General features: G+C 40.2%; 1 protein-coding gene across 2 annotated transcripts; it reads left to right on the plus strand.

Annotated features, from left to right (window-relative positions):
- The first annotated feature begins 5,661 nt into the window (after positions 1-5,661).
- On the plus strand, positions 5,662-25,757 carry pudp (pseudouridine 5'-phosphatase). Of its 2 annotated transcripts, none has more exons than XM_035393927.1 (4): positions 5,662-5,788; positions 6,468-6,686; positions 6,929-7,158; positions 24,253-25,757. In XM_035393927.1, the coding sequence occupies exons 1-4, from the start codon at positions 5,722-5,724 to the stop codon at positions 24,427-24,429; spliced, it is 693 nt and encodes a 230-aa protein (XP_035249818.1). In that variant the 5' UTR covers positions 5,662-5,721; the 3' UTR covers positions 24,430-25,757. The 2 variants fall into 2 exon arrangements, with proteins under 2 accessions (XP_035249818.1, XP_035249819.1); XM_035393928.1 differs by lacking the exon at positions 24,253-25,757 and adding an exon at positions 13,259-15,824.
- The last annotated feature ends 178 nt before the right edge of the window (positions 25,758-25,935 follow it).

Consider the following 25,935-nt stretch of genomic DNA (forward strand, 5'->3'; position numbering starts at 1 on the left):
GGAGATAAGGGCCCGGTGGTTAATCTGAAGATCATTTTAAGTAACTAACACGATGGAAATCTTATGGGTCAATGTGATAAAAAGTATGCAAGACACATCTCAGGCGCAATCTTCAGCAACACTTAGTCCTTAACTTTAAGAAATGTTCTGTATAACAAATTGAAGTATATTATGATTTGTTTTTTTGTTCAATGAGGGTCTACCCAACCAAGTTTGGTAGTCACTGAAGTTTTAATTGCATGAACACAGAACTTGTATCTTCTTTAGAATTTATTTTTCAAGAACATCCACAAATGATAAGCAGAGAAGCAAATTCAAAAAGATATTACAACAGGCCACTCACAAAACATATGCACAATGCACTCAATGCACCAAGAAAGAACCTGCCACAAGTTCTCAGAAATATTCAAATTAAACTGATCATAAGCTGATCCAGTAAGACTTACTTTGCTGTAGCACACCGGACGTGAGCCAACAATTGGCAACAGGCCACTAACTGTGGGAAGCCATTGTCAGTTCTGCTACACAAACCTAATACCACACCGGCACAGCATTACTGTATACTAGCACTTAAGGCAGTTTGGAAGTGTGAAGTTGTTGCTTTGTGTTCTCATTTTTGCAAATATATCCTTTATTTAATTAGAACTTAACAAGAGGCAGTAAGCCAATCATTTTTCTCGAGTTTGCCCAGTCGGTTCATCACTTAAAAGTGACCATCCCACCACTGTGTCACACTCCGATGGTACTTAATGTGAAATGCTACCTAGATCATCTGAGGTCTCGGAAATTGTGTTGTTACGCACTTCAGTATTTTAAAGATAAACCATGTAATCTATGAATGTCAATAGTAGCACAATTTATCACTAAGACCTTTTCCATATTACACTTAAGATGGTGCATGAAAGTATATTTCAGGGAAAAAAACACAAACCTGTTTGATATAAAATACTGATGATCATTTGGGAGTATTAAATTGGAATAAACATCTGAACGAAATGTGCAGGGCTGAAAACTGCCTGGGGAAGCAGCATGTGTCAGGAAGTTTAGTTCTCTTTAAAACTTACAAGGTTGAGAGAACCACCTCGGTGCTCTCCAGGGTATTCTTTTCTCTCTTGCCTTCACAACTGTTGATGATTATACTTCCATTTTTTCTACCTTAGCCCTTTAGGCAAACAAAATGTGGAACACAGCCAGATATTGCAAGAATTAAAACTGAAGCCTCACCCAATTAGGCTAAGATCCATAGCCTTATTAGCAAGTCCTGATTTCAAAGGTAGTATCACAGTGTCTCGCTCTTCCTAACAAAACAAATGTCATTTATGTTTAGATGGCCCTTAGTTGGTGCAAAGTGGTGGTACCAAACTGTGGCCTTCATTATGGGAAAATTTGAATGACCTGTAAAAGAGACAGCTTCAAGCATGTTAGTCAAGCAGTGTGGTGCCATTTCAGAAACAAGGTTACATATAGAATCATCTTGGTTGTTCCGTTTATATAGTGAACAAAAGATGACCTGTCTGTATGCAAGTATAAATATTGAATATCAAGAATGCAGTATTTTGGTAAATGGACTGCATTTTATATAGCGCTTTTATCCAAAGCGCTTTACAATTGATGCCTGTCATTCGCCAGAGCAGTTAGGGGTTAGGTGTCTTGCTCAAGGACACTTCGACACGCCCAGAGCGGGGTTTGAACCGGCAACCCTCCGACTGCCAGACAATCGGTCTTACCTCCTGAGCTATGTCGCATTTTAAAGATGTACAGGTATGTGGCATATCAACATGGCTACTGCATTTGGTTTGAATTGTAAACTCAAACGTCCAATTCTGTATGTTAAATTACAGATACTTTAGAACAGTGGTTCTCAAAGTTGGCCCATTCAACGCCAAACCAAAATAATTACCTTGCATATCATTTATATATTTCATCTAAATATGTGAGTTGTGCTGATGGAAATGTAAGATTTGGGTAATGGTAGGCATGGAACAAACATAGTCAGTGCAGTCCGCTATACCTTGACCAGGCTAGCTGCATTTAAACCATGCCTCTCTGACCCAACAGTGTCACTGTTGCCATGTCTCTGGTTTTCCCTCCTAACTGGGGTACTTTGAAAATGAACTCTCAGGTAAAAAAAAAATAAAAATAAATCAAAGCCACCGGTAGCCTTTTTTTTGGGCTAGTTTTAAAAAGCACCACTGGTGCAGTCAGACAGAATGCATGTATGGTGCAATAAAGTGCTTATCTATCCTACAACTGGAAAAGTTTTCATTCTGAGTGGAGTTACATGAATTATGTTTTCTGCTTTAAACAACAAACCAATGATTGCTCCTTTACCATCCATTCCAAAGCTGGCACATTTCCAGAAACTTTGGCTGTCCTTCATTGTACGCGAAAACTGTCTGGGGCAAATCAAAAACATACATTAAAACTGAAGTAATATTTTCTTTAAATTTAGAAAGTGAACTATTACTTTAATTTTATGATGTTTATACAAGCAATATTTCAAATTGTTCTGCCAAGATATATCAGGCCCCTTGCTGAGAATCTGAATGCTAGTCATATAACTGTCATAGCATGAAAAGTACAATAACTCACAAACAACTTCAGATTTCCATGGCAGCACAGCAGTCATACACAAAGCACTAAAAGAAAGTCATTGTGTTATAACAAAAGGAATGTATCTGATTAATGAAACTTAATGAAAATTAGAATGTAACTAATACATTTGACTTTCATTAATACAGCAGACATCGTCAGCACATATGTTGGTAGAAGACTCCAAAAAGAGGACACTGCTATTTTAATTGTGCTACATCAAATAAATATTGATCATTGTTTGAGTAGTCATCAGCTTCAATGCACTATTTGAACTGACATTTGAACTGAAAGCCCATGTTGATCTCTGATTCATCTTTGATTGAGCCTTAAGCTTCCCAAACTGTTTCCAAAATGATCTATCTTTTGGAAAAAAAAAAAGTGTTCTGCTGGTCAACTGTGAACTTTATATGTCCTACGGGTGACTTGTAATTCTGCTCAGGCACACCTGAATTAATGTGCAAGAATCCCAGTTAACTTATCTAAGCCACTTGTTAATTATGTCTTTGCATGCATTTTAAGGAGAATACCAATGTCAAGCAAGCTACACATGCCGCATTTTATATGTAACCTTCAGTATGGGAAGGTGAGTTTAAGGTCAGCTGCCTCCCACCCACAGCACCAGTGCAGCTGTCTCCTGATGCTCTGTATTAGGGCCCTTTACTGAGTCCGCCCCCCCCCCACCCCCCCTTCTGTGCATAAATGACCCGCATGATAGCTTTTTATCTCAGCTAGCACTTATGCTGATGGCTAAATTAAATTTTTCATGGTGGGTTTCCATTTGCTTCATCATACCTTCCAACCAGTATAAATCTTAGCTTAGCACCATGTCTCTATCATTAACTAGGGGGACAGATTAGTTGCCATCAAACCACAGACCATTCCCCGATGACCCATCTGAAGATCCCCACTTTGTCAAATGTGATGATGGTCTTGCCATTTACATAGCAAGACTCAAGCAGCATCACTCAGATCAAGCAGATTATGTTGCCTGGGCAATAAACTAAACATAATTGCTTTGCTGCTGTGGCTCTATTCTTAATATTGTATTTAATGTTTTGCATGCTTGACTTTAACTGTACCAGTCATTTTGATTATAAATAATTTGGTTGTTACTGATGTACTATACACAGATTTTCAAAAAAAAAAAACAAAAAAACAATTTTACCAGGTATTTATTTATGAAGTAGCACACCATTTAAAGATTATGAATGAAATGGCATGTACTAATACAGTAACCCATTAAACCCCACTTAAAATCCAGGGCTTTTTGTAAGAATCCATTCTGTCTTAAATAAATCCAGTTATCTCCTAAATTATATACAGTACAGACATGGTTCAAAGCTCAAAATGCGGAGGGCATTTGCAAAAATGGGAAAATCTCATGATCCTATGGGAGCCTCACTCCATAAACATACAGGACATAATTATTCTGAAAAACAACAAAGTAACCCAAACCTTGTTTTGTATGTTCTTTGTTCTGTGTTGATTATATGTACTTATGATACTGGACAAAACCAAATTTATTTTTTCAATCATACCACAGGATGTATACAACACCAGGAAAAAGGTTTGGAGTGGACTGAATAAAGCAGTAAAATTTGACATGCATTTTCCCAATGGTGGGCCCAAATCTCCTGAAAACTAAATTCACTTAGAAACAACCAAACCACTTGGTTTTACCTGTGTGGGCAGACCTGCGACCAGCTGCAGGACTGTTGTAAAGGCTTGTCAGCAGTAAACCTCCTGGTCACAACAGAGTGAGAGTTCACAAGGAAGAAAATGATAAAAATATAAAATCGAATCATAAACGATTTACAATAATATAATGTTCTTTATCATTACTGCAGTGTTTTTTATGCAACGCATTTGCCAGTAAACAAAGCTCCAATAGAGTGTGTGCTAAGCTTCCACTCATGCACTATGTGAAAACACAAAGGGAAAGTAAGTCAGTATGTATGGCAAGCCGTTTTAACATTTAATCGAATCATACTCCTATCTGTAACTACATTTTAGATATCCATAGCATTTCTCCTAGTCAAAATTGTATTCTCTCTAGTCAGAATGTAATTAAAGATATCCACAATAACATTCTTACTAGTAGAAATTGTATTTCAAGATATTTACAACTTATTGTACTACTCAAAACTAAATTTAAGATATCTAAAAATCCTTAAAAAGCATAAGTGGGCGGTTTAACATTTAATAGCTAGACTCGATATATATTGCAGATATCCATAATTCAATTCTTCCTAGTCAAAAAGAACAGTTCAGATATCCACAATGACATTTTCCCTATCCACAATTGTCATTTCAGATATCCACAACATCATTCTTCCTAGGACAAATTACGTCATTTTTGCCATTCATGTGTATTGGGCTTTCAATTTCAGATATCCACAACGTCATTCTTGATATCCAGAATGAACATTCTGGATAACTGCAATATAATTCTTACTAGGAAAATTTCAAACCAGAAACTGATATTCAATTATCAACTAATATAACTATTCAATGATAACTGATAACCAATATTCATGTATCATGGCCTTGAAAATGCACCAGTGAAAAATGCAACACTAATAAGAAACGTGTATAATAAAATGTCATCAGATTACTGAAATAATCTAGTAATCGTGGATTTATTTACACATTTCGACATTCCAGTCATGCTAGCAGTTTGTCGATTAGTAAAATGTCTCTAATTTTTCAACCTATTTCACTAACACCAAGCTCAGACTAGACGTAAACACATACTTTTCAGTGGTGATTACGTTTGGGGTGATTGGATCTACATTGCATCTGTGCAGATTCAATTATATTGAAATTGAGAAGCCTTTACTGTATTAATCTGCATCATAATTTGAAGAACTGAAGATGCTTAGCACCTAGCAAAACGTGACCACAGCCTGCTTAAGTAATACTTTATAAATTATATTTATTTTGGTCATCTTAATATTGTATCATAATAGGCCAGTCATTAGATATTTCTGCTGCGAACGTACAAAGCTGCCGAGCTTCCTTTTTATAATACGTAAACAGACGCTGACGTATTACACAAAACAATGACGCAGTTGCAGACTGTTCTAACCAGAGACTGGTTCTAACGTTAACGCGTGTTTGGTGAAAATGTCAGCTACAGGGAACTTTCAGTCAGTGACACATGTGATATTCGACATGGATGGGTTATTATTAGGTTCGTAAACGCATTGCAAATTAAACTAGCAACTTTAAGAAGCTACGGGGCTAGCTAGTTCACATAGCTGAGATCAAGCGCGACACTGTCGCTTAATACTGAGTGTTACTAACCAGGAAGCTAGCTATCATAACTGCACTGGTTTGCAATGTTGCTGGTAACCAGCTAGCTATAAGATAACTTAGCCAGTATGCATTTCTAGCTTGCTTCTGGATGTAAAAACTGCAATATGCCTCTTGCTGGAAGTAGCAAGACAAAAGCCCCCAGCCGGTTAAGTAGAATACACAAACGTTAGCTAACTGCAAAACACAGTTCGTTTTTAAAATGTGGCTTTAGTAGCTGTTAACTATGGTCGTTCGCTGGCAGACTTGCTGGTGAATATAGTGTATCGCAGCAGGCATGCTAGCAGGTGCTGCTCAAGTTTGTTAGCCAAGTTGTCCCTCCCGTACTTTTCGTCCAATAATGGAAATTAAATGTGTAAGTTATAGATGCCACGAGTAGCCACAGTGGCACACTTGAAGAATCTAGGTCGAAGAATCGTGAATAATATAATGTTACTTAACATAATGGCAATGTTACCTAAAGTGAAAATAACTTTTGAATTCAATGAATTAATCTGCTGTTTACCATGCGTGTGTATACTAACAACTTTATGGTACTGTCTCATTCATCTTTGAAGATACGGAGAGGCTCTACACAGTTTCGTTTCAGGAAATATGTGACCGATTTGGAAAGAAATACACATGGGATGTCAAGTCATCTGTAATGGGCAAAAAAGCACTCGACGCTTCACGTATCATTCGAGATTCACTCGAAATTCCCATGACCCCCGAGGAACTTCTTTCCGAAAGTAGAAAAATACAAGAAAGGATATTTCCATCAGCCAAACTAATGCCAGGTATGGAATGGTGATCCCTTCGTATTCGACTTGTAAAGCTGTGTCACTCTGTACTGGATTAGATTTAGGGCTTGTACAGGGCCTGTAACTATTGAGTAAAATATCAGTATTCCACGAATACAATGTGATAGTACTAAGGATTGGTAAAGCAGGCAAAGACAATGGATATCTATCTGTTCTATGTCTGAGGTCACAGGGTGTATGTCATGGCGTGAGAGCTCATCTTAATCCTGCATGTTCAGGTGTGGAAAAACTCATCCTTCACCTGCACAGCCACAACATCCCCATGGCGGTGGCTACTAGCTCTGCGGGACTGACATTTGAGATGAAGACCAGCCAGCATAAAGACTTCTTCAGCCTTTTCAGCCACATAGTGCTTGGAGACGACCCGGAGGTGAAGAATGGCAAACCGCAGCCAGACTCCTTCCTGGTCTGTGCCAGCAGATTCAACCCCCCAGCTCCTCCAGAGAAGGTACGACTGGCCACTTCCGATTTGCATATACAGCATCCTGTTCAGTCCTCCCGCTTCATTTCCATCCTTTATTTACAATACAAGCCTTTTCTTTTTTTGTTGATATTTCTAAACTTTTGGGCTTGCTGGCCACATTACATTATTGACAAACAAATCTGCTGTATAAATTGTGACAACAGGAAAAAAAAACATTTCTGAGAATTATCTGGTTCAAGGAGAACTTTGTTTTTTGAGTCAATAATTTTGATATGTTAGAGGTTATGTGGATATTGTCAAAACCTCATTATGTTTTTTTGCCTTTTCAAAGCACATGCTCATAGGACAAAGTTTCCTTTTAATCCAACACCCCCACCCCCGCCACCCTCCTTGGCTGTCTATCATACATTCTGAAAAGGACGAACTGTCAATGTTTCACTTGGGGATAGAGCCAAATCTGGTCTATAGTAGTGCTGCATGATGTAGCCTACTAGTCTCATAGTATCGTGATACCCTTATTTGAAAAACGGTATAATTTTTTTATGCCTGTTCTTCTGTCAAAGGTGTCACTTTTTAGTGAGAAAATGTTTCATTTGTCAGCGTTTTTGCAAGGAGAAATACTACACTACCGGTATGCAATATTTTAAGTAAAAAAACTGGTATTATGACAGCAATAGTTCATAGAATTGCAACCTAGGATTATGCATGCCAAACATGCATTTTATTTGTACATTTACATGCAATAGGCTACATTTTGTCACTCATGTTTGTTTAACTTGTGTTGTTAGGAAGGCATGACATATTGAGGCACTAAACTTACTGTATATCACAGTCACACAGAATGGCTTTAGTTTCTGCTATCTTGACAACACATTTTGTTAATTCTAGTGGACCTGCTGCGTCACAATACTTCTTTCTTTCCTACATGATATTTATTTTTTGCTTTACGTCCATCTCAAAGTAATGAGAAATGAGTTCCCCACATTGAGATATATTAGAACTAGAGACAGCTTTGGCCTACCAGTTCAGTGCTCCCATTTTAGGAGTATTTGCTCCCAAAAATTCATGTGTGCTAACTGGAAAAAAAATATTTAGTAGCGCATATACTAATTGGGATGCATTGGTCTGCTCTGAATCTTTTCAACTTAGGAGCATGTGGTAATAATAGCTCCTTGGAAATAATGTTAGTGTAGAGCCCAGTATGGGAGCTGCTCATGGTGCATGAAGTCACTTCATGGTTGCTGCTATGTTTGACGATGGGGCTTCAGGGAACCAGAGCACGTGCACTGGATACCTATACATGACGAAACATAGAGCTGTGATGTGAACCACTGCGCTCACAGGGCGCTATGAGCTTTGAGAGCCAGAGCTTCAGTTAGCTAGTTAGCTACAGGATTTTATAGAAGAAAACAAGTGACTTTTTGTGACAAAGGCATTTATAATGTGGTTTCTAACATTTCTGCAAGGTAAAGCAGTAAATGAGGCAGTCCAGTTTGAATTACAGTGATAAGTTGTGGTTAGATAGCTAACTAAATAACTATTATAGTTGGTAAGCCAGTCTGCAAAACTGGCTAGGTACAACTAGCCAGCTAGCTAGACAGTTGGATGTTGTCGACCGGGGTTATGCATTCAAACGTCAAAGTGCTTCTCATCACATTAATACTGCTAATTAAATCAACCAGCAGTAACCTGCATCGGAGAAATTAGCTGTTTCAACTCGTCGCCACACAAAACACTGCACAAATAATTTATTGCCAGTCATTTCGGTGTCACCCCCCTCTGATGGTGTCATCCGGTGCAGTCCGCACCCCCCTAGTGACGCCTCTGCCAAACAATACAAACATTCGGTGGCACTCAACTTTAAAATAATCAGTAATTACCTGGGTAGCCATAACTTTTGATGTATTGGAATTCTAAGTCTTGCTAGCAAGCTTACCTGATAGCTTTGCCATAAGTCGCTAGTTAATGTTACAGTCAAGAAGTAATTGACATGTTTATAATCTTCGTCACCTTAATCACCACCACAGCATCATTTCAAAATAGTAAATTAAATAGATGAAGCAATTCTCATATGAAGCAATTCTCATTATTTATGTAGGTCTATGTGTATGTATTTATTCATATTAGTCTTCATCATGCAAAGACAGAAATGCTACAACTAATAACATTTTAATAACAGTATTAATGGCAATATAAAAGTAACAATGGTGTCCAAATAATAATAGTAATAATATTAATTTTCTAAGGGTAGTAATTGAGATTTATGATAAATAGTAGGATAATAGTGGAGGGGGAAGTGCCTCAGTGGGTAAGCGGTGGCAGTGTGAAGTGGCAAGCTGTGGTATTCACATGGTATAGCCTGCACCCGACCTGGTGAAAACATGACTACATGATGCCAATTTTGTTAATAGCACTGCTGTGCCTTTCTCCTGTTCCACGGAGATCTGAGTCTGAGGATTTATTGATTTATTTATTTTTTTCTCGCTGACGTTTGTAGAGGTGGTTGTGAATTCAGTGGAGGTGCAGTGCCCCCGCTATTAATACCTGGGGGAAACCCTGAATTGGGTTATTTCTGGGCCTTTCTATAGAATATTTTCACTCTCCGTGCAGTATCGACATTGCCGCGGTACATGTGTAAAATTGCGGATATGACAGAGCTCGTTTTAAATAAAAAGCGCATGAATCGCAAGTCTTAATTTTTCAAACTCTCTCTCTCTCTGCTGTTGAGTTTATTAGTAATTAAAGAGGTTTAAAAAGACAATCTGTGTTGTCAAAATGAACTGTGAAAATCCTCACTTCATTACAGCGAATGCAATGCATTTCATGTTTCAACTGTATGAACCTGCTCATAGAAAGAAAGTACTGACATATATGGAATAAAGTTTGTCAACACAGCAAGTAGTTCATTACCAAATCAAATTGACTAATGAATTGCATGCCTCCAGTCAAGGTGTTTTTCTGTACTGTATTGCTTGGACTGTTTTGCAAGCTTGGTTGTTACACAACTAACTAGTAGCTTATCAAAGGACAAAATGGATCGAAAAAGGCTAGGATTTAGCCATTATGATCTTAAACCTGTCTTTTGACTTTTCTTATCATTAAGCTAATGAAATACCCTGTTAAGGTTACACTACACAACATTGCAGTAAGGAAGACAACAGTATGGTTTTGTGAGGGCTTGCAATAGTTCATCTGTCATCAGTAGCCTACTTTCAGCCAATCAGGTAAATGATCTCATCATGTATATTAATATATGTGACTGAAGCTGCCTTTTCTGTATGAGGGAGGGGATGGAAAGTAAATTATCTAAAATATGTAGAGACATATTTTTAATTCAAATGACCTTCACACATTTACTTTATAGATACTCAGGAATGATTTAAAATGTCAAATAAAACTGCTGCATTGGAACATTAAACCAAGGGTTCCCTAACCCTGACCCTGAAGAATCCCTACAGTCTCTTGCTTAAGCAGGGTTTCCTGCAAGAAAATATTTGCGGATGGGCAAAACACGGAAAATTGTTGAACGGTTAGGCTACATGGTGCAAAAAAACAAACACAAAACAAAACAAAAAAAAACGTGGTTACACGTTTAAACGACAAGCTTCAGAGTTTTTTCCCCCCCCTAAATTTGCTGCATTTCAGTTTAAACTGGTGCACTAACAAGACTATAGCCAAGACATGCTTTTCAAAACAAGTGCCAAAAGAAGCCACAGAGTGGACTGCAAAAGCAAATACTGCAGCCTATATAAGAGCACAAGTCATGGAAAGGCACCATATGATGGGTAATACAGAGCGGACGACTAATGACAAATGTCCTCCTGATACTGTGAAGCCTATCAATTGATGTAATTTACAGTACATCCCATGTAGTTTATGTGCAATCAGCTGTCACCACGGCAGATACAGGATCGGTTTAGTTTCAGTTACACTAAAGTGTCCACACTCAGCCTTTTCCAACAATAGCAATTTCAACTATTGTTCCATAAATTAATCAATGCAAAGTGCAACCCATTTTGGAAGGAATCATGTGTCACAGTACATTACAGAAAATTAAAGCATTAGTTGTCTGAGAAGTGATCTGAATAATTAAAAGTCCTTAAAGGAATATGGAACATTAATTATTTTTAGTGTGAATATACAGTATGTTTCTGTCATAAGAAAAGTAAATCATCCATTGTAAGACATTAACAAGTGCCTAATTAAAGAGAACAAACAACTATTTTTACTTAAAGATTTGCAATTTATGCTTGGAATGAAAGACAGCATACACAGGAGTTCACCAGGACCCATGGTCCCCTATGGATTTTAGATCCATGTAAAGTCCTTCAGTGTTACAAAAGAGTTGAATGAAATATTTAAACGTGTGTTTGTTCACTTAACCTTGTGTGTGTGCGTACTTGCGTGTGTTTCTTGGTTTGATTTATAAATTGGATTTTAGGCACTGTACCTTATAGTAATTATGGATTCAGACTTAAATGACGTGCGGGTTGTTTTTGGTGGTTGGTGATTATTGTTCAAATGTAAACAGTTTTTTCCCCCCCTCATATTTAAATCGAACGCAAAACAGACATTAATTCTTGTTCTCAATAGTAGGATTAGGGCTGAGAACAATGGATTAATATTGAAAATCTAATATAATGTCCTCTTTTTCCCTGTGTAGAGTACACAGATTATGCGCAGATGCGGTATGAAAAACCACAGCTGCAAGGGATTGTTTTTCTGCTCCTGTTCTTTGGTTAGACTACAGTGATTGGAGAATGAGACGTAATGAAACCCAAATGAGCAGGGCTGCCATATGTTGCTGTGCCTAGTGCTTTTGATTTTTTTTCTTCTTTTTATTCCCTGTGGAATGTTGAACCTCTTCATTGGTTCGGACAAGTCAGAAATTATCTACTTATTGTTGCTCCAACCATTGTGGGGTTGATGAAACTTCACTCTGCCATCACTACTAGAACATGATGTAGTGAGTATAGTCCTGCCTTGGAGGACCGTGGGTACAAATCCCAGACCGGGGGTTGGTGTCTTACTTATTAGCAAATCTCAGTGGGCCCAGCTCTGCGCTGCAGCAGGATCCATGACAACCACGTCTACAAAAGCAGAATATTTCAAAGAAATGTTGTCAGATCCTTTGGAAAAATATTTGCAAAAAGACTTGCGTGCGTTTGAAAAACAGCCAGCACTCCTGAGGCAGCGCTGCACGGCCTAATGGGTCCTTAGTTTTCTGGGCCCCGCGTTCGGATGCGCATTTGTCTTGATAATGTATGAAGCAGCTGCTGAAGGACTTGACAATATGCGCAGCAGGATAATAAACGACGGCCTGCCCTCCGACGTGACACGCCTTCCCGAGCGCCCGGGCGGCCTGCGGAGCGGGAGCGAGCGCCGGCTAACCGCCGCGCCGCCGAATTGGCGCCTGTCATAATGAATCCGCTACGAGCCCAATCATTATTAATCAGGACAAGGACAGTGGGGGAGATGGAGAGGGCCTTCCCCCTGTATATACCTGCAGTATGATACCTGTGTATCAAGAGCATATCAGAGCCATTTCACATTAATGGTAGTAATGCGATAACTGTCCCCCGTGTCATTTTCAGTGTGAATTATGTGCATTCCTATCCAATTATTTTCTCCTTTGAAAAGTCACTGCAACATTTTTTTTTTTTTTTTGCTTTTCTCAAATTTAATTTAGTTTCAGTGCTGCCTCTTGCATACTGAAGTATTTTAATCTTCAGTCAGCAAAAAAGGCTTAGTTTCTGGTCACAGGGGTCTCCATCCAAGCATCTGTAGAAAATTGAACGAAACTTGGAAATAAACACTGGTAAATGCGACACATACTCAGTCTAAATCTTAATATTACCAATATATATTTAGTTTTATTCTCATCAGACTAATTCTCAACTAACCTTATACATTCCCTTTAAACAGATACTATACATGACACAAATGTATAGTTAAAAATGCATCATTGAAATATTCAGATTAGAGGAAAAAAAGTGTTCAGTATCTGGCACATATAGTGCATACCTGACTGTTGTTATTTTTGTCTTAAATGTGGTAAAACTCACCTGTTTCAATCTACAGGCATGAATTTTGTGCTAATCTGATGTTGGTTGGCTCTTTACAGGAGTTTTCCTTTGAACATCTTCAATGGATGGGATTTTCTTTGTGTGGCATCTGAAGGTGGCTTCCTGGCTGTAACTGCATCACAGAGATGGCAGTAACATTGGAGCCATTATGAATGATTCAAGTTACTGTGGCACAATTCACGGATGTTGCGTCTCACAATTCCTAGACTCTTTAGACCCAGCCCATATCAAGGTCATCTCTTCCAAGTGACAACAGTAGTTCCATGATAGTGTGAGGTTTTGATTTCTGAATGTAATGACACGCTTTCAGGCTTCTCGCAAGTTGTTTGTACTGGTACAGTAGTCTTAATTGCCCTCATATACATCAGTCTGCCCATTTAAGAGGGCTATTTAACGAATGGTCTGGGGACCACTTGCGGCCCACCTCTTGGATCGTTGATTATTGAGAAGGAAAAAAATACTTTTTTCACATCCATGAAATATTGTATCCAGGTCTGCATTTTCGGGGTTGGACAATTTGATGGTCTGGATGCCCAGGACTACTATTTTTCTGTCCCAGCCTACTAAACTGTGAGGCACCGAAGGCCATAAGACTGCCAGTAAATTCTTTATAAAAAGAAAATATATATAGTTGGGTGAGATTAGTAGTCATTTCTCTTGGGTGACTTTTAGTTGGTTCTCCCTTGATTATGTTTTTGCTTAGCCTACAAAAGCGTACTTACTCTAGTGATTAAAAAATAAAAATTAAACAGCTTAGCTGGCTGCCTTGCCCCATATGTTAATTTAAGTTGATGGCAATTTGCAATTTGAATGCCAACTGACTTCATATTTACTCTGGGAGATGCCCTAGTTGTGCATTGTGATCAGTAGAGTGGCAAGAGCAGTAAAAAGGTCAAGTTAATTAAGATAGCTTTTAAACTACAATATTCTCAAAATGTTTGTAAAGCAGAAAGTAAGTTGTACCATACCAAGTGATACCGTTTTCTTGAGAACACGAATAGCCATATAGTTCATTTTTTTAGTTATCACAATTATGATTTTTTTTATTAAACTGCTCTATTTTAAATACAACACAATGCTCAGTAGATAATACAGCTATGCACGTGTATATTCCAGGATGCCAGTATATACCTGGACTATCAGAGATTTGACTGGGTTACCAGATTGCTTGGGAGACCCCTGATCTATACAGACAACATAGGCCTACTGCCCACCTGTGACAGAATAATAATTATGCTATGCATGTATGTATTAACATCTACTTTAACATAAAGACATTTTATTCTTGCACTGATTTATAAGTATATGCACAATGTGTTGGCCCATCAGCTCCATATATATCTGGCCCTCGGAAGAAGTAGTTGAAGAATGCTGCTGTGTAGTTTATTGCTATTGAGGTGTTCTTCTCATTGATTTTTGCCTACAGGTGTAAAGATGAATAATTTTGTTAATCCTGTTTTTATTATTTATTAATATGCTACCACATTGCCCTTGAACACAAATCCAAATACTTAAAATGACATTGGAGAAAACCTAATCATCCATAATTCAGAATCAATAGTGCACAGTGGCCGCTTTTCCAGGTCTCTGTATAAGTTTCAGTTATTTTATGGGGCGATCAATGTGGGTAGTCAATGTGCATTTTAAGAAAATATTAACAAAAAAAAAGCTGGAAATATCACTTCTAAACTCTAGAGTGCTGGTCTGAAGTCAACTCAGTGAAGAGTTGTTTCAGAGATGATGTTTCTGGAACAGGCTCCAGAACAGGCTGTCAAAAGAGCTCCAGGTTGCCTTTCCCTTACTGCAGACTGCTTTGCTGGTGCTAAAGTTGGTTATAAATGCTCAGTGAACCAAATTCTGAAATAGAGTGTTCAGTAATTGAAAGGGTTGCCTCTTCCAAATGCTTAACCATATAGTTAAAACACAAGCTGTCCTTCAAGATCCATGTAATAATGTCATGAGGAAGCTTAAATTAAAACAGGATTTTTACATACTGTAATAAGACTTAAGTCTTCTTTTTTAATGTTGAGCTACTTCTCTGTCTTTGATTAGGGTGACATGTAGATGCACGTGGCCTCTTCTGTTTTAAGGGGTCTTGACACAGTTTTCACGCTTCTTTGCATTTTATTATCAGCACAAACTTTCTTACCCACCAACATGGTCTTTATCAAATGAGAGGCTGGACCTCATTGACCATGTGTAGGAAACAGTATTATATTTGTATATATATTATATTTGTTTCATATTGAAATCAATACTGGGTTAGCTGCTTTGCTAGCTCTATTGTAGTCTTGTTTTCAGTAATTGCAGTCACTGGCTATGCTCCTCTAAGTGAGTACTTTTTACTGTTCTAAGGTATTCAGAGTTTTTGGAAAAACTTTTAAAAATTTTTTTACTATGCACCTTGGACACAGAACAAATGCCTGTAATGTAATGTAATGCAACTTATAGCAAAAAATTTGAAACTGGAGCCACTAGGTAATTTTATACTCTTGTTCACAGTACTATGCTTGACGAGCGCAGTTGTTTCTGTTTGTAGGAAGCCATGTTCTGTTGTATAATTGTTCTTGTATCAGTGTTCTCTGTTGTGTGTCATCTTGGTCATTAAATGCTTTTTTTTTTTTTTTCTCCAATGTAGTCTGTTTAATGGCTGCTATCTTGGGCTTGGGCTGGCTTGGGCTCTTGAAAAAGAGATTTAATCTAATGGGACCTCCTAGTTAAATACTTTTTGAAAGAATAAATAAGTGTTCAGCTTAAATATGCTCATTTAACGACAGTGTTCTCATTGCCCAGGCTTTCTCATTAGAGTTGCTATAAGAATCAGTGTAAAGAATGTGTGGTATCTAGTTTCTGGGAATCAAATGTGTTTGACCATTTCGTGCTACCTCAAGTAGAAATGGAAACTGTTTTTTTGGCAACCCCTCATTGATTTTACTAGAATTATTTTGCAAAATGAGGTTTACAGTTGCACTGTGATTAGCGTATTATGTAGGAAGGCTATAGTATTAATAGTTTTTTTTTTGGCTATTTCTCCATTAAGCTTGTGCAACATTTAGTTCTATTCATAATATGCACTCTCTTCTGTTTCAATCCTACTGGACCTTTCTGCAGCTTTTAACACTGCTGCCCACATGACCTTCTTCTCCCTGACCACACTTGGTATCTCTGTCCTTGCGGTGGGCTACTGTTTTCCCCCTATTTGTTAAATGTGCGCCAAGAGATGGGCAGTTCACAGCTCAGTAGTTCAGAAGGAGTTAAAGTAGCCTAGATGATTTAAATAGCGTTCCTGTTACATCCACACTGTCCTTCAGCCCGAGGTTTGTGCTGTTTGTCACTGATTGCCAGCTTTGCTTCTGTGCCGGCTGATATTCAAACCAGGCAATTTTCTTAGCTTTGAATTTTTAAAATTTTAGCTCTTTATCAACAGCCACACATATTGAAAACTCCAGGCTATAAGCTGTTGGTTATAGTGGGTATCACATGACAAACAAAAGACAACATATAGTAATGAATTGGATGTGTCTGTTTGCTTTGTGTTATTGAAGAAACTATAAAGTATAAGTTGAGGATATTGATTGCCGGAGTCCATTTCTTTCTGCCTGAAAAATAAATTTGCAGCACAAGCATGAGAAAATGAGATATGAATTTGAAGATTAAGAAAATGTATATAATCTACAAATGCATTCATCCTCTTTATGCTTATTTTTATGAGTCTGAGTAAACCGCAATCTATCTTGAAAGTTCAGTTTTTAAAGCATTCACGTGGCCCATATGGAACATAGTGTTCATATTTGTTTTTGTATACTCATCATTAATAAAACCGAATAAATGGGTGAATAAAAGTACCTGCTGGATGTTTTTCCTGGGGAAAGTGATGCCAAAGTGAGAGTTGGTTATTGTAACCTTGGCTGGTGGCTCTGCGCGCATGTTTCAGTGTGAATATGTTGCTGTGCAGTATTGGAAATAGCTGTAAGTGTTCATCAGGACCGTGCAGAGACCTTTAGAAGGGCAGGTGCTCAAAGTGGGGGAAAAAACAACACCAACCTAGAAAAACAGTCTTACGGCACCCAGTTATTCTACAGAATATATTTTGTCTGGAGCATGGAAATATTTTTGGATTCCCTGTAAATTATTTGGACGGAAAACTGTTGTGGTCTGAAAAAGGGAAAAAAAAAAAAAAATACTATTTGTAGACTGTATAAATTTGATCCTGTACAGTGATGGCAATGAGGCCTTTTTATTTTATTTATCATTTTGTTTCAGCCCTGCCAATTTGTTAAGAAAGCGCTTTACTGTGACTAACTGCCGCTTGAAAGTGGTGGTTGCATAATGCAGCATTCTGTGTTTTTTTACACAGAAAAAAAGAACTAACGTGCAGGGGAGAAAGTGCAAAGGTTCTGTAAAAGCAGATTATCTGAGCTCTTTTTAAGATTACAATGGGTGATACAGACTTGAACTACAACAGAATAATTACTCCTGTTTTTTGGAGCCACTCATCCTTCAGTTTGTCTGATATTTGTGTTGTTTATTGACAATAATATTAACACAGCTGCTGGTAGCATTGCAAGATTCAAAGAGAAAGCACTTAATTTGTATCCATGTATCTCATTTCATCCCACTAATCCCACCATTCCATCTCGCTTCTGTTACAAGAGTCATGATAAAATTAGGAACAACATAAATCGACTGTGCTGTTATTTTCAATTGGCATGTTTTATAGCAAAATATTTTTAAACAGTAAGTCAATCAGTGCAGAATGCTAATTCTGAAACGTAATGCGCTCTAAAGATGCAGCATTCCAAGCCGTTACCATGGGAAAGGAAAAGTAGTCCAATCTGATGACTGATACATTGGCTAAAGGATAGACACATCTTTTTTGCCTAACAAATTTAGTGGGCAGAATAGTTTATGTAAATATACGGTTATAAATATACCCTTAAGCGAACTGTACCATTAGTTCAGTGTACCATTACATCCGTACTCATCAGCTGAAGTACAGAGGGAAGGACCATTTAGCCACCATTTGGGTTGGGAAATTTGTACCATGTCTGATGAAAATATGTACTGAAAGTACCGGTTTGTTCATGTGATGACTAGGATCAACGACTGAAGTTTTCACCTGGCACAGTGTGTACAAAGCACTCTTTATCCAAAGGGCATCAGAGGTGAATCATCCACGCGTCCACACAGTCGTTCGTTCTCTCTCCAGAGTCCAAAAGTTCTCCGCACTTTTCCCACATAGCCGGAACATTTTTACTTCCGAAGTTGGATTTTATTTCTCCGCGCTGGTCCAGTGATAAAAGGTTACGTGCCCCCCCCAGCACCCCCCCCCCCCCCCCCACCCCGCAGTCCGCCCCAGGCTGGGCTGATCATTTAGAAGATATGGCTCATAATCCGTCACTGTCGCCGCGTCCCCCGCTTTATCCTCGCAGGTCCTCTCATCCCCGCGCCGGTCGCTCCCTTTCTCTCCCTCCTTTTCGGCACGCCGCGCTCCTGCGTCTCTCGCTTTCCTGGCGTCAGCGGTGCCGCTCGACGTGTAAATCCTCGCTGTGAAATGTGTCTCTGGTGGGACCCTGTTGACGGGAGCGGCTCGCCCGAGCCTGCGGTGTGCTGTGTGTGTGTGTTTAATCCTTGTGTGTCGTAAACAGTCTGTCGGAGGCCTAGTGTAATTCATGGGCAGTCCGGGACCGTAATAATGGGAGTATCCTCTGCATACTTGCTGATCTTTGTTTGCTGGGGTCAGTTCGCTGTTCTTTATTTAGGCTGTGATTCCGGGCTTGTGCGTGGGCTTTGTGCACACAGGGTGGGGCCTGGAGTTTATGCATCTCTAGTGTATCTAACTTAGTGGGTAGGGTACACCATGTTCTGAAACTAAGCAAGGGAAATTGATACCTTTTGAAACTAAGAAACGGAAACTGCCAGTATATACATATTCAGAGCCGTATTTTAGATCGGATGATCAATATGATAATAGGCTAGAAGATCTGAAAATGTATTTATTAAAGTGCATTGCTAGCCTACGGGTGAACCAGCATTAAACTCGTCTGTTTTAGTTGCTCAGGCTGTAAAATATTTATTAACTTTCTATCTTTTCCATTCACACTCTTGCTTGGGGTCTATTTCAAAGTGCCTCCCTGCTGGTGCACTGTAGTTTTTAAAATAAGATCTTACTTTATAGCATCTCATTTGAATGTTTAGTTTTTTTCACCGTTTAGATTATCTTTGATGCCATGCCGGTAACGTCTGCATGCTAGCTATAGCTACAGCACGTTAACTGCACTGTAGTGGGACATTGACAAACTGCACCCATGTTACCAGGGAGGTGTATTTTTGCTACCAAGCTATTATTGGAAAGTGTTGTTTGTATTTTTATTATTGTAGTCCCATATTTTTAAAGAGACTGGCTATAATTGAAGTTTTGCTGTGTGTGTTTGTGTGCATGTGCGTTTGTGTGTGTGTGTGTGTGCGTGCGCGCCTGTTTTATGGAGAGAGTTTTGTTTAGAGTGCATGTGGGTGAATGCCTGTTCTGAACGTGGTATAGGCTACATGAAGATTTGTTTTGTGTGCATGTGCTCCTGTGAGAGTGTATGTATTGTGTGTGCGTGTGTGTGTGTATATGCTGTACGTGTGTGTCTGGGAGTAGAGGCAGTGATCTCAGCTTGCAGAGAGTTCACACTGAGCGTTGACGCGCGGGGAAGGACTTGTCAATCGATGGCACAGTGGCATCCTGTGGGGAGCCGGTTATTACACCACACCTTCGGAGCGAGGCTGACAATGGCAGAGAAAGAGCAGGAAGCCTCTCCGCTGCAACAGAGAGCCGCATATGCATCCAAATGGAGCTGTGTTTCTAAGAAACACACTGCACAGTCAACGCTGTACCGCCCTGCTGGATTCTGTGTCCTCCGGCTCCACTCAATAAAGCCTGCGTGCTCACATACATCTTCTGCGAACTGGAACAAACAGTGCGGTCATGAATATATTCAAGTTCTGAAGTGACAATTAGATTTAAACAGCAAAACAGAACCAGTTTCATTGTAAAAATGAAAAACAAATTTTGCTGATTTTCGACGACATCTTTTGACAGTGTGCTGGGATGATCGGGTATGAAGGTGATCATTCATTTGGCTACATTGGTATTCGTATGTCTTTGGAGGTTTTACGCCATAAAAAAGAAATGGCAGAAAGAGAGACTCTGCTTTATGTGGGTTCGCTGATTCCCACTGGGGCAGCGCCTCACTCCTTTCATTTGCAGAGTGTGACGTGGCTCTGGTCTGCGGCCTCCTGACTCGCTCCGGAGCGGGTTCTCCATCCGCAGTGATGGAAATGACTTAATGAGATTTACGGGAGTAGCGCTCCTGCCGCACTCGTGGTATTTTTATGTCCTTTGAAATGTTTATTGGAAATTAGTCACATTCCGGAGGGGTAGGGAATGTCCCCCACGCCAGGTCTTTTACTCTGCATCTCTTGCGTCTGATCAGCTGTTTGTCATGGGCATTGAAGTATTTTTGAACATGTTGACACATCATAATGCACCGTTTACATTTCAGGTATATGTATCTTTCTCAGTTCAAGCACCAGCCTTCCATCTTGTGCAGGCTTTGAATTTATTTAATGATACACTACTACACACTTGTGGCTACGGTTTAAACTCAGCAGGCTCTTAAAAGATTAAGTATTATATGATCTCTGAACCACTCTGGTGGACATGCTGCTATGTATTACAGTCCCTCATTGAGCTTTATTGCATTATGGGAAGTGTTTTCTTTTCTTGGAAGTGGAATTAATAAACGGATTTATGACATACATTTGAATCAAGTTTGCCAGAGGCCTGTGTTTGCGCCTTCCCCAGTACATTACAGATTCAGCCGTACCAGTGAGCAGGCTTAAACTCCAGATGGGCTGTTGCTGTTATATGCTTGTGAAAGGTGCAAAGCCTGAGATATTTCAGTATGGTTGCGCAGCTGCGTAAATTGATAAATGCCATGATAAATAGAAAGTAAACAATATAGTATAATACCATTTTAGAGATGAATGCAGTATAGTTGAAGCTTCTGCCTCATCTTAACAAAATCCCATTCAGTGAAGATTTTATGTATTCATAAGCTATGCAAGTATCTGTTAGGCCCTTAAGTCGCACTGGCCCGGGGGAAAGGGAGCTGATTCTAGCACACTTCTTCCCTTAGCATATAGTTTTCAACGTAGAAAAACGCCCACAGTTACCCACACATCCAAGTCACTGTCTACGTCATTAATTCAGACTTCCAAAATCTAGGCCTGCCATTAATAGTACTGATATCAGAATTAGGCCAAGTTACGACAAACGATATTGGCTGTCTTGGCTCACACAAATTAAACGAGCTGTATTCCAAAGCAATCATGCCTGTCGTCAAAATGATTCACAAATAGTAACCATTTAAGTTTGGGTATGTCATTTTCAGGCTTGGGTTAAAGAATGGGACACTGCAAAGTGGTTAAGCAAATTGAGTGAATGATATTCCACTGTATAGATGTGTAAATGAAACATACTGAGACTATTTCAGGCACAGTCGGTTAATATTAAATGCATGTAAATGTTAAATAAAGATCTGAATCTGCACAACAAATTGGAATAAAGGTTTTTGGTTTTTTTTGCTTTCAAATCAAAGCCATTAAACTGATTCCCAAAGTGAGGAGCGCTCTCCTAATGCCTGTACCTCTGAAATGATTAAAACATGTTCCTGTAGGCACTACTGTCCGATGTCTGCAGCAAGTAGCCCAGCAAGCGATGATCCAAAATCGCTTTGTACTTGTCCGCCGAGATAGCCCCGTTGGTGAGGCAGCCTTCCTCCAACACGTCCCCAAAACCGCTCACCCCCCCGCCCCCCCACAGCACGAGCAGTACAAAGCCCTGTCCTCAGTCTGATTAAAGCAGGCTGTGAGCGTGGGCCGTGCGTTACACGTGGGGGCGCACGAGGGACCCCCCCCCACGCAGCGGCGCTCCTGGGGAGCCCATCATTTCCAGCTTTCTCTTTTGCTGAGTTTCACACTCCCTGCCTCCACCGCAGACAGCCGCTACATTTTCATTCTTCCGCCACGTCTGATTAATAGCCCGCCTTTTCCCTCCGCGTTTCCCGAGCAGCCTTGGCCTGCCGCTGGGGGCCGCGTGTGCGAGAGGCCGCGTGGCTGCGCATACGCTCTCTGATTTCCAAAGGGGCTGCGGCAAAACCGTGCCGCTTTCTGAGTGCAAATGCGCAAAGTAGTGCATTTGCTGTAAATGTGCCAGATCCCTTGTTCTGCTGTTGCCGCACTGGGAAGAACTGAAATTAACAAGTTTCTCTCCATGGCAACATGACACAGACTGTCTTGGTAATTGCTGGAGTTTGTGATTCCATTGACCTTAACTAGAAAACTACTTCTGAATCTCTCAGAGCAACTACATTAGTATGAAATATCATTTTCCCATCTTTTTGGGCACATAGTATAGCGCATAACCTGTATTCTTTATTTTATACTTTTCTGTGCCTTCTTTTACAGTATCGTATTTATCAAGGTTGTGAATTGGAGGGAACTATATTTGTTTTTCTGATGTTTTTGCCCCAATCATTAATTTTACTTGACCATGAAATGATCTGAAGCTACACCATGATCTAAAGTCACCTGCATATACAACCATGCATGCACACGTACTGTTACATGCAGCCTCTCTCATTCCTTCTCACAATCTGTTTAGGAAGCTTCTCTAATTTTTGATGGCCTAGCCAGCCCTACTCCCTGGAGGTTGATGTTGGGAGGCTGCAGTGGGTGTCAGTAATGCAGAGAATATGTGTGCGATGCATTCATTTTCCATTACAACACAACCGCAATAATTACGGGTCATTAGTGTGGCTTCTTGAGTAATTAAGAGTTTTAATTGCCTCGCATTGAAGGGGCACAGTTAAGCCTTTCCATTATGCACATTACTTTTCCGCAATCATTGTCCTTTGCCAGACAGTAGGCTTAGTGACATCACAAAAGTCAATTAGGCCTTTTCATGGAAGGAGAGTCGAGTGCACGCCTTTGTAATGCCTGGGTATAAAGAAAGCTGTCCTTAAAATCCTAGATAAGGCCCATTTCACTGTAGCTCTCTGCGATTGGCCCTTTTGTTTCCTGGAGCGTAACGAATCGGAGGCGCTCGTCCGCAGATCGGAAATCTCATTGGAGGCTCTCGGAGATTGCGGATTTGTGCCGGAGGAGCCAGACGCGCTCTCAGCAGCGGCCTCCCGAGCCTAATCCTTCCGCACAGCCAGGGTTCCTCTGAAGGCGCCGGGCTTTCGGACGGCCCGGTCACCACGGCAGGATGTGGGCTCCGTCAGCGCAGTCACTGACTCCAGGATGCAGGAAGCCTCGGCGGGTTAGTGGTAGGGCACGTCTTTGTCCGCGCCCGACCTGTGTCTCGAGCTGGAGTGACAGGGCTTTGATGTGGCGTTTTGTGGTTAGGAACGTGGAACAGGAACTTCCTGTCACTCAGTGAGAGGTCTTTCCTCCAGCACCGCATCTCAGATCAATCATACTTTCCACTCAACAATAGTGTGGTATTTTCTCATGTCCAGTTTTTTTTTCACTGAAGTAGAAATGCTTTGCTTTGCTTCTACTGTGGTGTTAGTCTGGATGGTTTCCTTTTGGCTTTTCGACAATGCCCTACCATTGTATAGTAAGGTCATGACTATACATTTTATTAAATGAAGGTTTTGGTGGAACTGAAACCCTAAGCTCTCACCTAAGTGAGTGCAAATCACTTAATTGAATTAATATCTATATTTTGCATTATTTTTTGGCATTTAGCAGGTGCTTTTATGTGGATATTGATTGATGTAATTCAGTAAGTACTTTGTTAAGGAGTAATGTGGCTGCTTCCCGGCTGGGTACAAACCCACAGCCTTTAGTTACAAGCCCACTTTTCAATCCGGTTTGCTGCCCTACCACCATGTAAAACAGTAGGCTAGAACCTGGCGAGCAGTTGAGATGTTCCCAGGCTTTTAACCGTGACGGCCGCCATGTTATCCTGAATCCGCAGTGCCTGGTGTTCGAGGACGCGCCGAACGGCGTGCTGGCGGGCCGTGCCGCGGGGATGCAGGTTGTCATGATCCCCGACGACAACCTGGACCGCAGCCTGACCCGGGAGGCCTTGCTGGTGCTGAGGACGATGGAGGACTTCAGACCCGAACTCTTCGGCCTGCCCGCCTACAGCTGAGCCCACCGCCCGTGTGCCGCGGGGCGTGGCGGCAGGTACGCCAGCCAAACCTTCAGACGGGTTCACGAAAGAGCACCAATTTTCTTTTGGTGGTTCGCTACATTTCATTTCTGTATTTTCTAAAATCAAACATGGAGTACTGTAAAACTGATAATGATTTAATTTTTACTTAATGGCAAATGGCAGTTGGTTGTAGATCATTGTACCCTGCCTTCAACATTGATTTGGTGTCAGGATACACACCCTGCACCTGGCAGCTCCTGACGTTGCATATCTAACTCCTCTGAAGATCCACATCTCTGGGCTTCTACTCTGAGTATGAGAGGCCACCTTATGCCAGTGTCCTGGGTAGAATTGAACACATTGACATGTTTCACAGAGTGTGATTTAAGGTCTTCTGTGTCCTATTTAATTGTACGGTGAGATTTCTTTCCTGGCAACAGATTGTGTAAGTTGTTATGATTATGTGTATTAATTAGTCATGGTCCTGAACAGTGATTGTTCTTTTTTTAATGACTTTGCTTAAAGAAACGCATTCTCACATTTGCGAGCAGATTATGGCAGTGTGCTTTCTGAGCCAGCAGAGAATGCGAGCAGCCTTTGGCCTTGAGTCACCCCATTGGCTCGGCTCCTGACTGGTGCTAAAGCATGCAAGCCCACACATGCACGAGTCCATGCGCTCGCACCGAAATACACACATATGCGTGCATACACACACACCCACACACTCCCAAACACTGTCTACACCACTCTAAGGGGATGTTTGTCACCCTGCCCCTAAAACAGGATTTCACACAGCAAGTCCCCCTGCCTTCTTTGATCATGAAATTACGGCAATCACAGCCTCTCTGGCCTTCTCTGTGCCATCACCAAGTCCTGGCAGAATCCAGCCTCCGCCAAGAGATTTGGCTCATAAATACAAGTGCATCATGCAAACGCAATCTCCGAGAGATCCAGTTTAATGCATGTCCAAATTAAAAATTCAGCTTGGCAGGTTTCACTTGACTGTGAGTGTTCCCAGCTTGATAAACACAAGTTAAAAGTAGTTAAATACCATTCAAGGTAGCCATTTAATGGGCCTGGACAGAATAATTATGTACAATCAACAGATTATTTATTGACAGTATAACATTAAGGGAAAAACACATGCTGAGAAGATACTGAATTACAGGTCTCAACATCACTGCTTTTTATGTGTGATTTTAAATCTGGAAGCTTTATAGGTTGCACTGCAGATCTCTTTCTGGTGGAAGAGTTGGGGTAGTGGGGGTTGAGAATTTAAAGTTGTCTACAAATGGGATAACGTAAAAATAAAATATTTTTCTTGAGCCTGCGTTGTGGTTTCATTAAATTTGTGTTTGCACAAAAAATTTTCTTTGGGACTAAGAGAAAACTACATAAAGCAGGAAACTTCACAGATAATAATTGAATTTTGAACTCTATAGTATATCGTATTTAATTGTTCCAAGGGTTGACCCATAGAGCCAGGGAAGGCCATCAGTGCCA

The sequence above is a fragment of the Anguilla anguilla genome, chromosome 15, assembly GCF_013347855.1.
Source record: "Anguilla anguilla isolate fAngAng1 chromosome 15, fAngAng1.pri, whole genome shotgun sequence".
Classification (NCBI taxonomy): Eukaryota; Metazoa; Chordata; class Actinopteri; order Anguilliformes; family Anguillidae; genus Anguilla; species Anguilla anguilla.

What these genes read in the sequence shown, in the direction of transcription:
- pudp (XM_035393927.1), top strand. Translation starts at nt 5,722, where the DNA reads ATGTCAGCTACAGGGAACTTTCAGTCAGTGACACATGTGATATTCGAC. An exon ending in CATGGATGGGTTATTATTAG is followed by an intron (nt 5,789 to 6,467) that starts GTTCGTAAACGC and finishes TCATCTTTGAAG; the next exon opens with ATACGGAGAGGCTCTACACA. An exon ending in CCCCAGCTCCTCCAGAGAAG is followed by an intron (nt 7,159 to 24,252) that starts GTACGACTGGCC and finishes CTGAATCCGCAG; the next exon opens with TGCCTGGTGTTCGAGGACGC.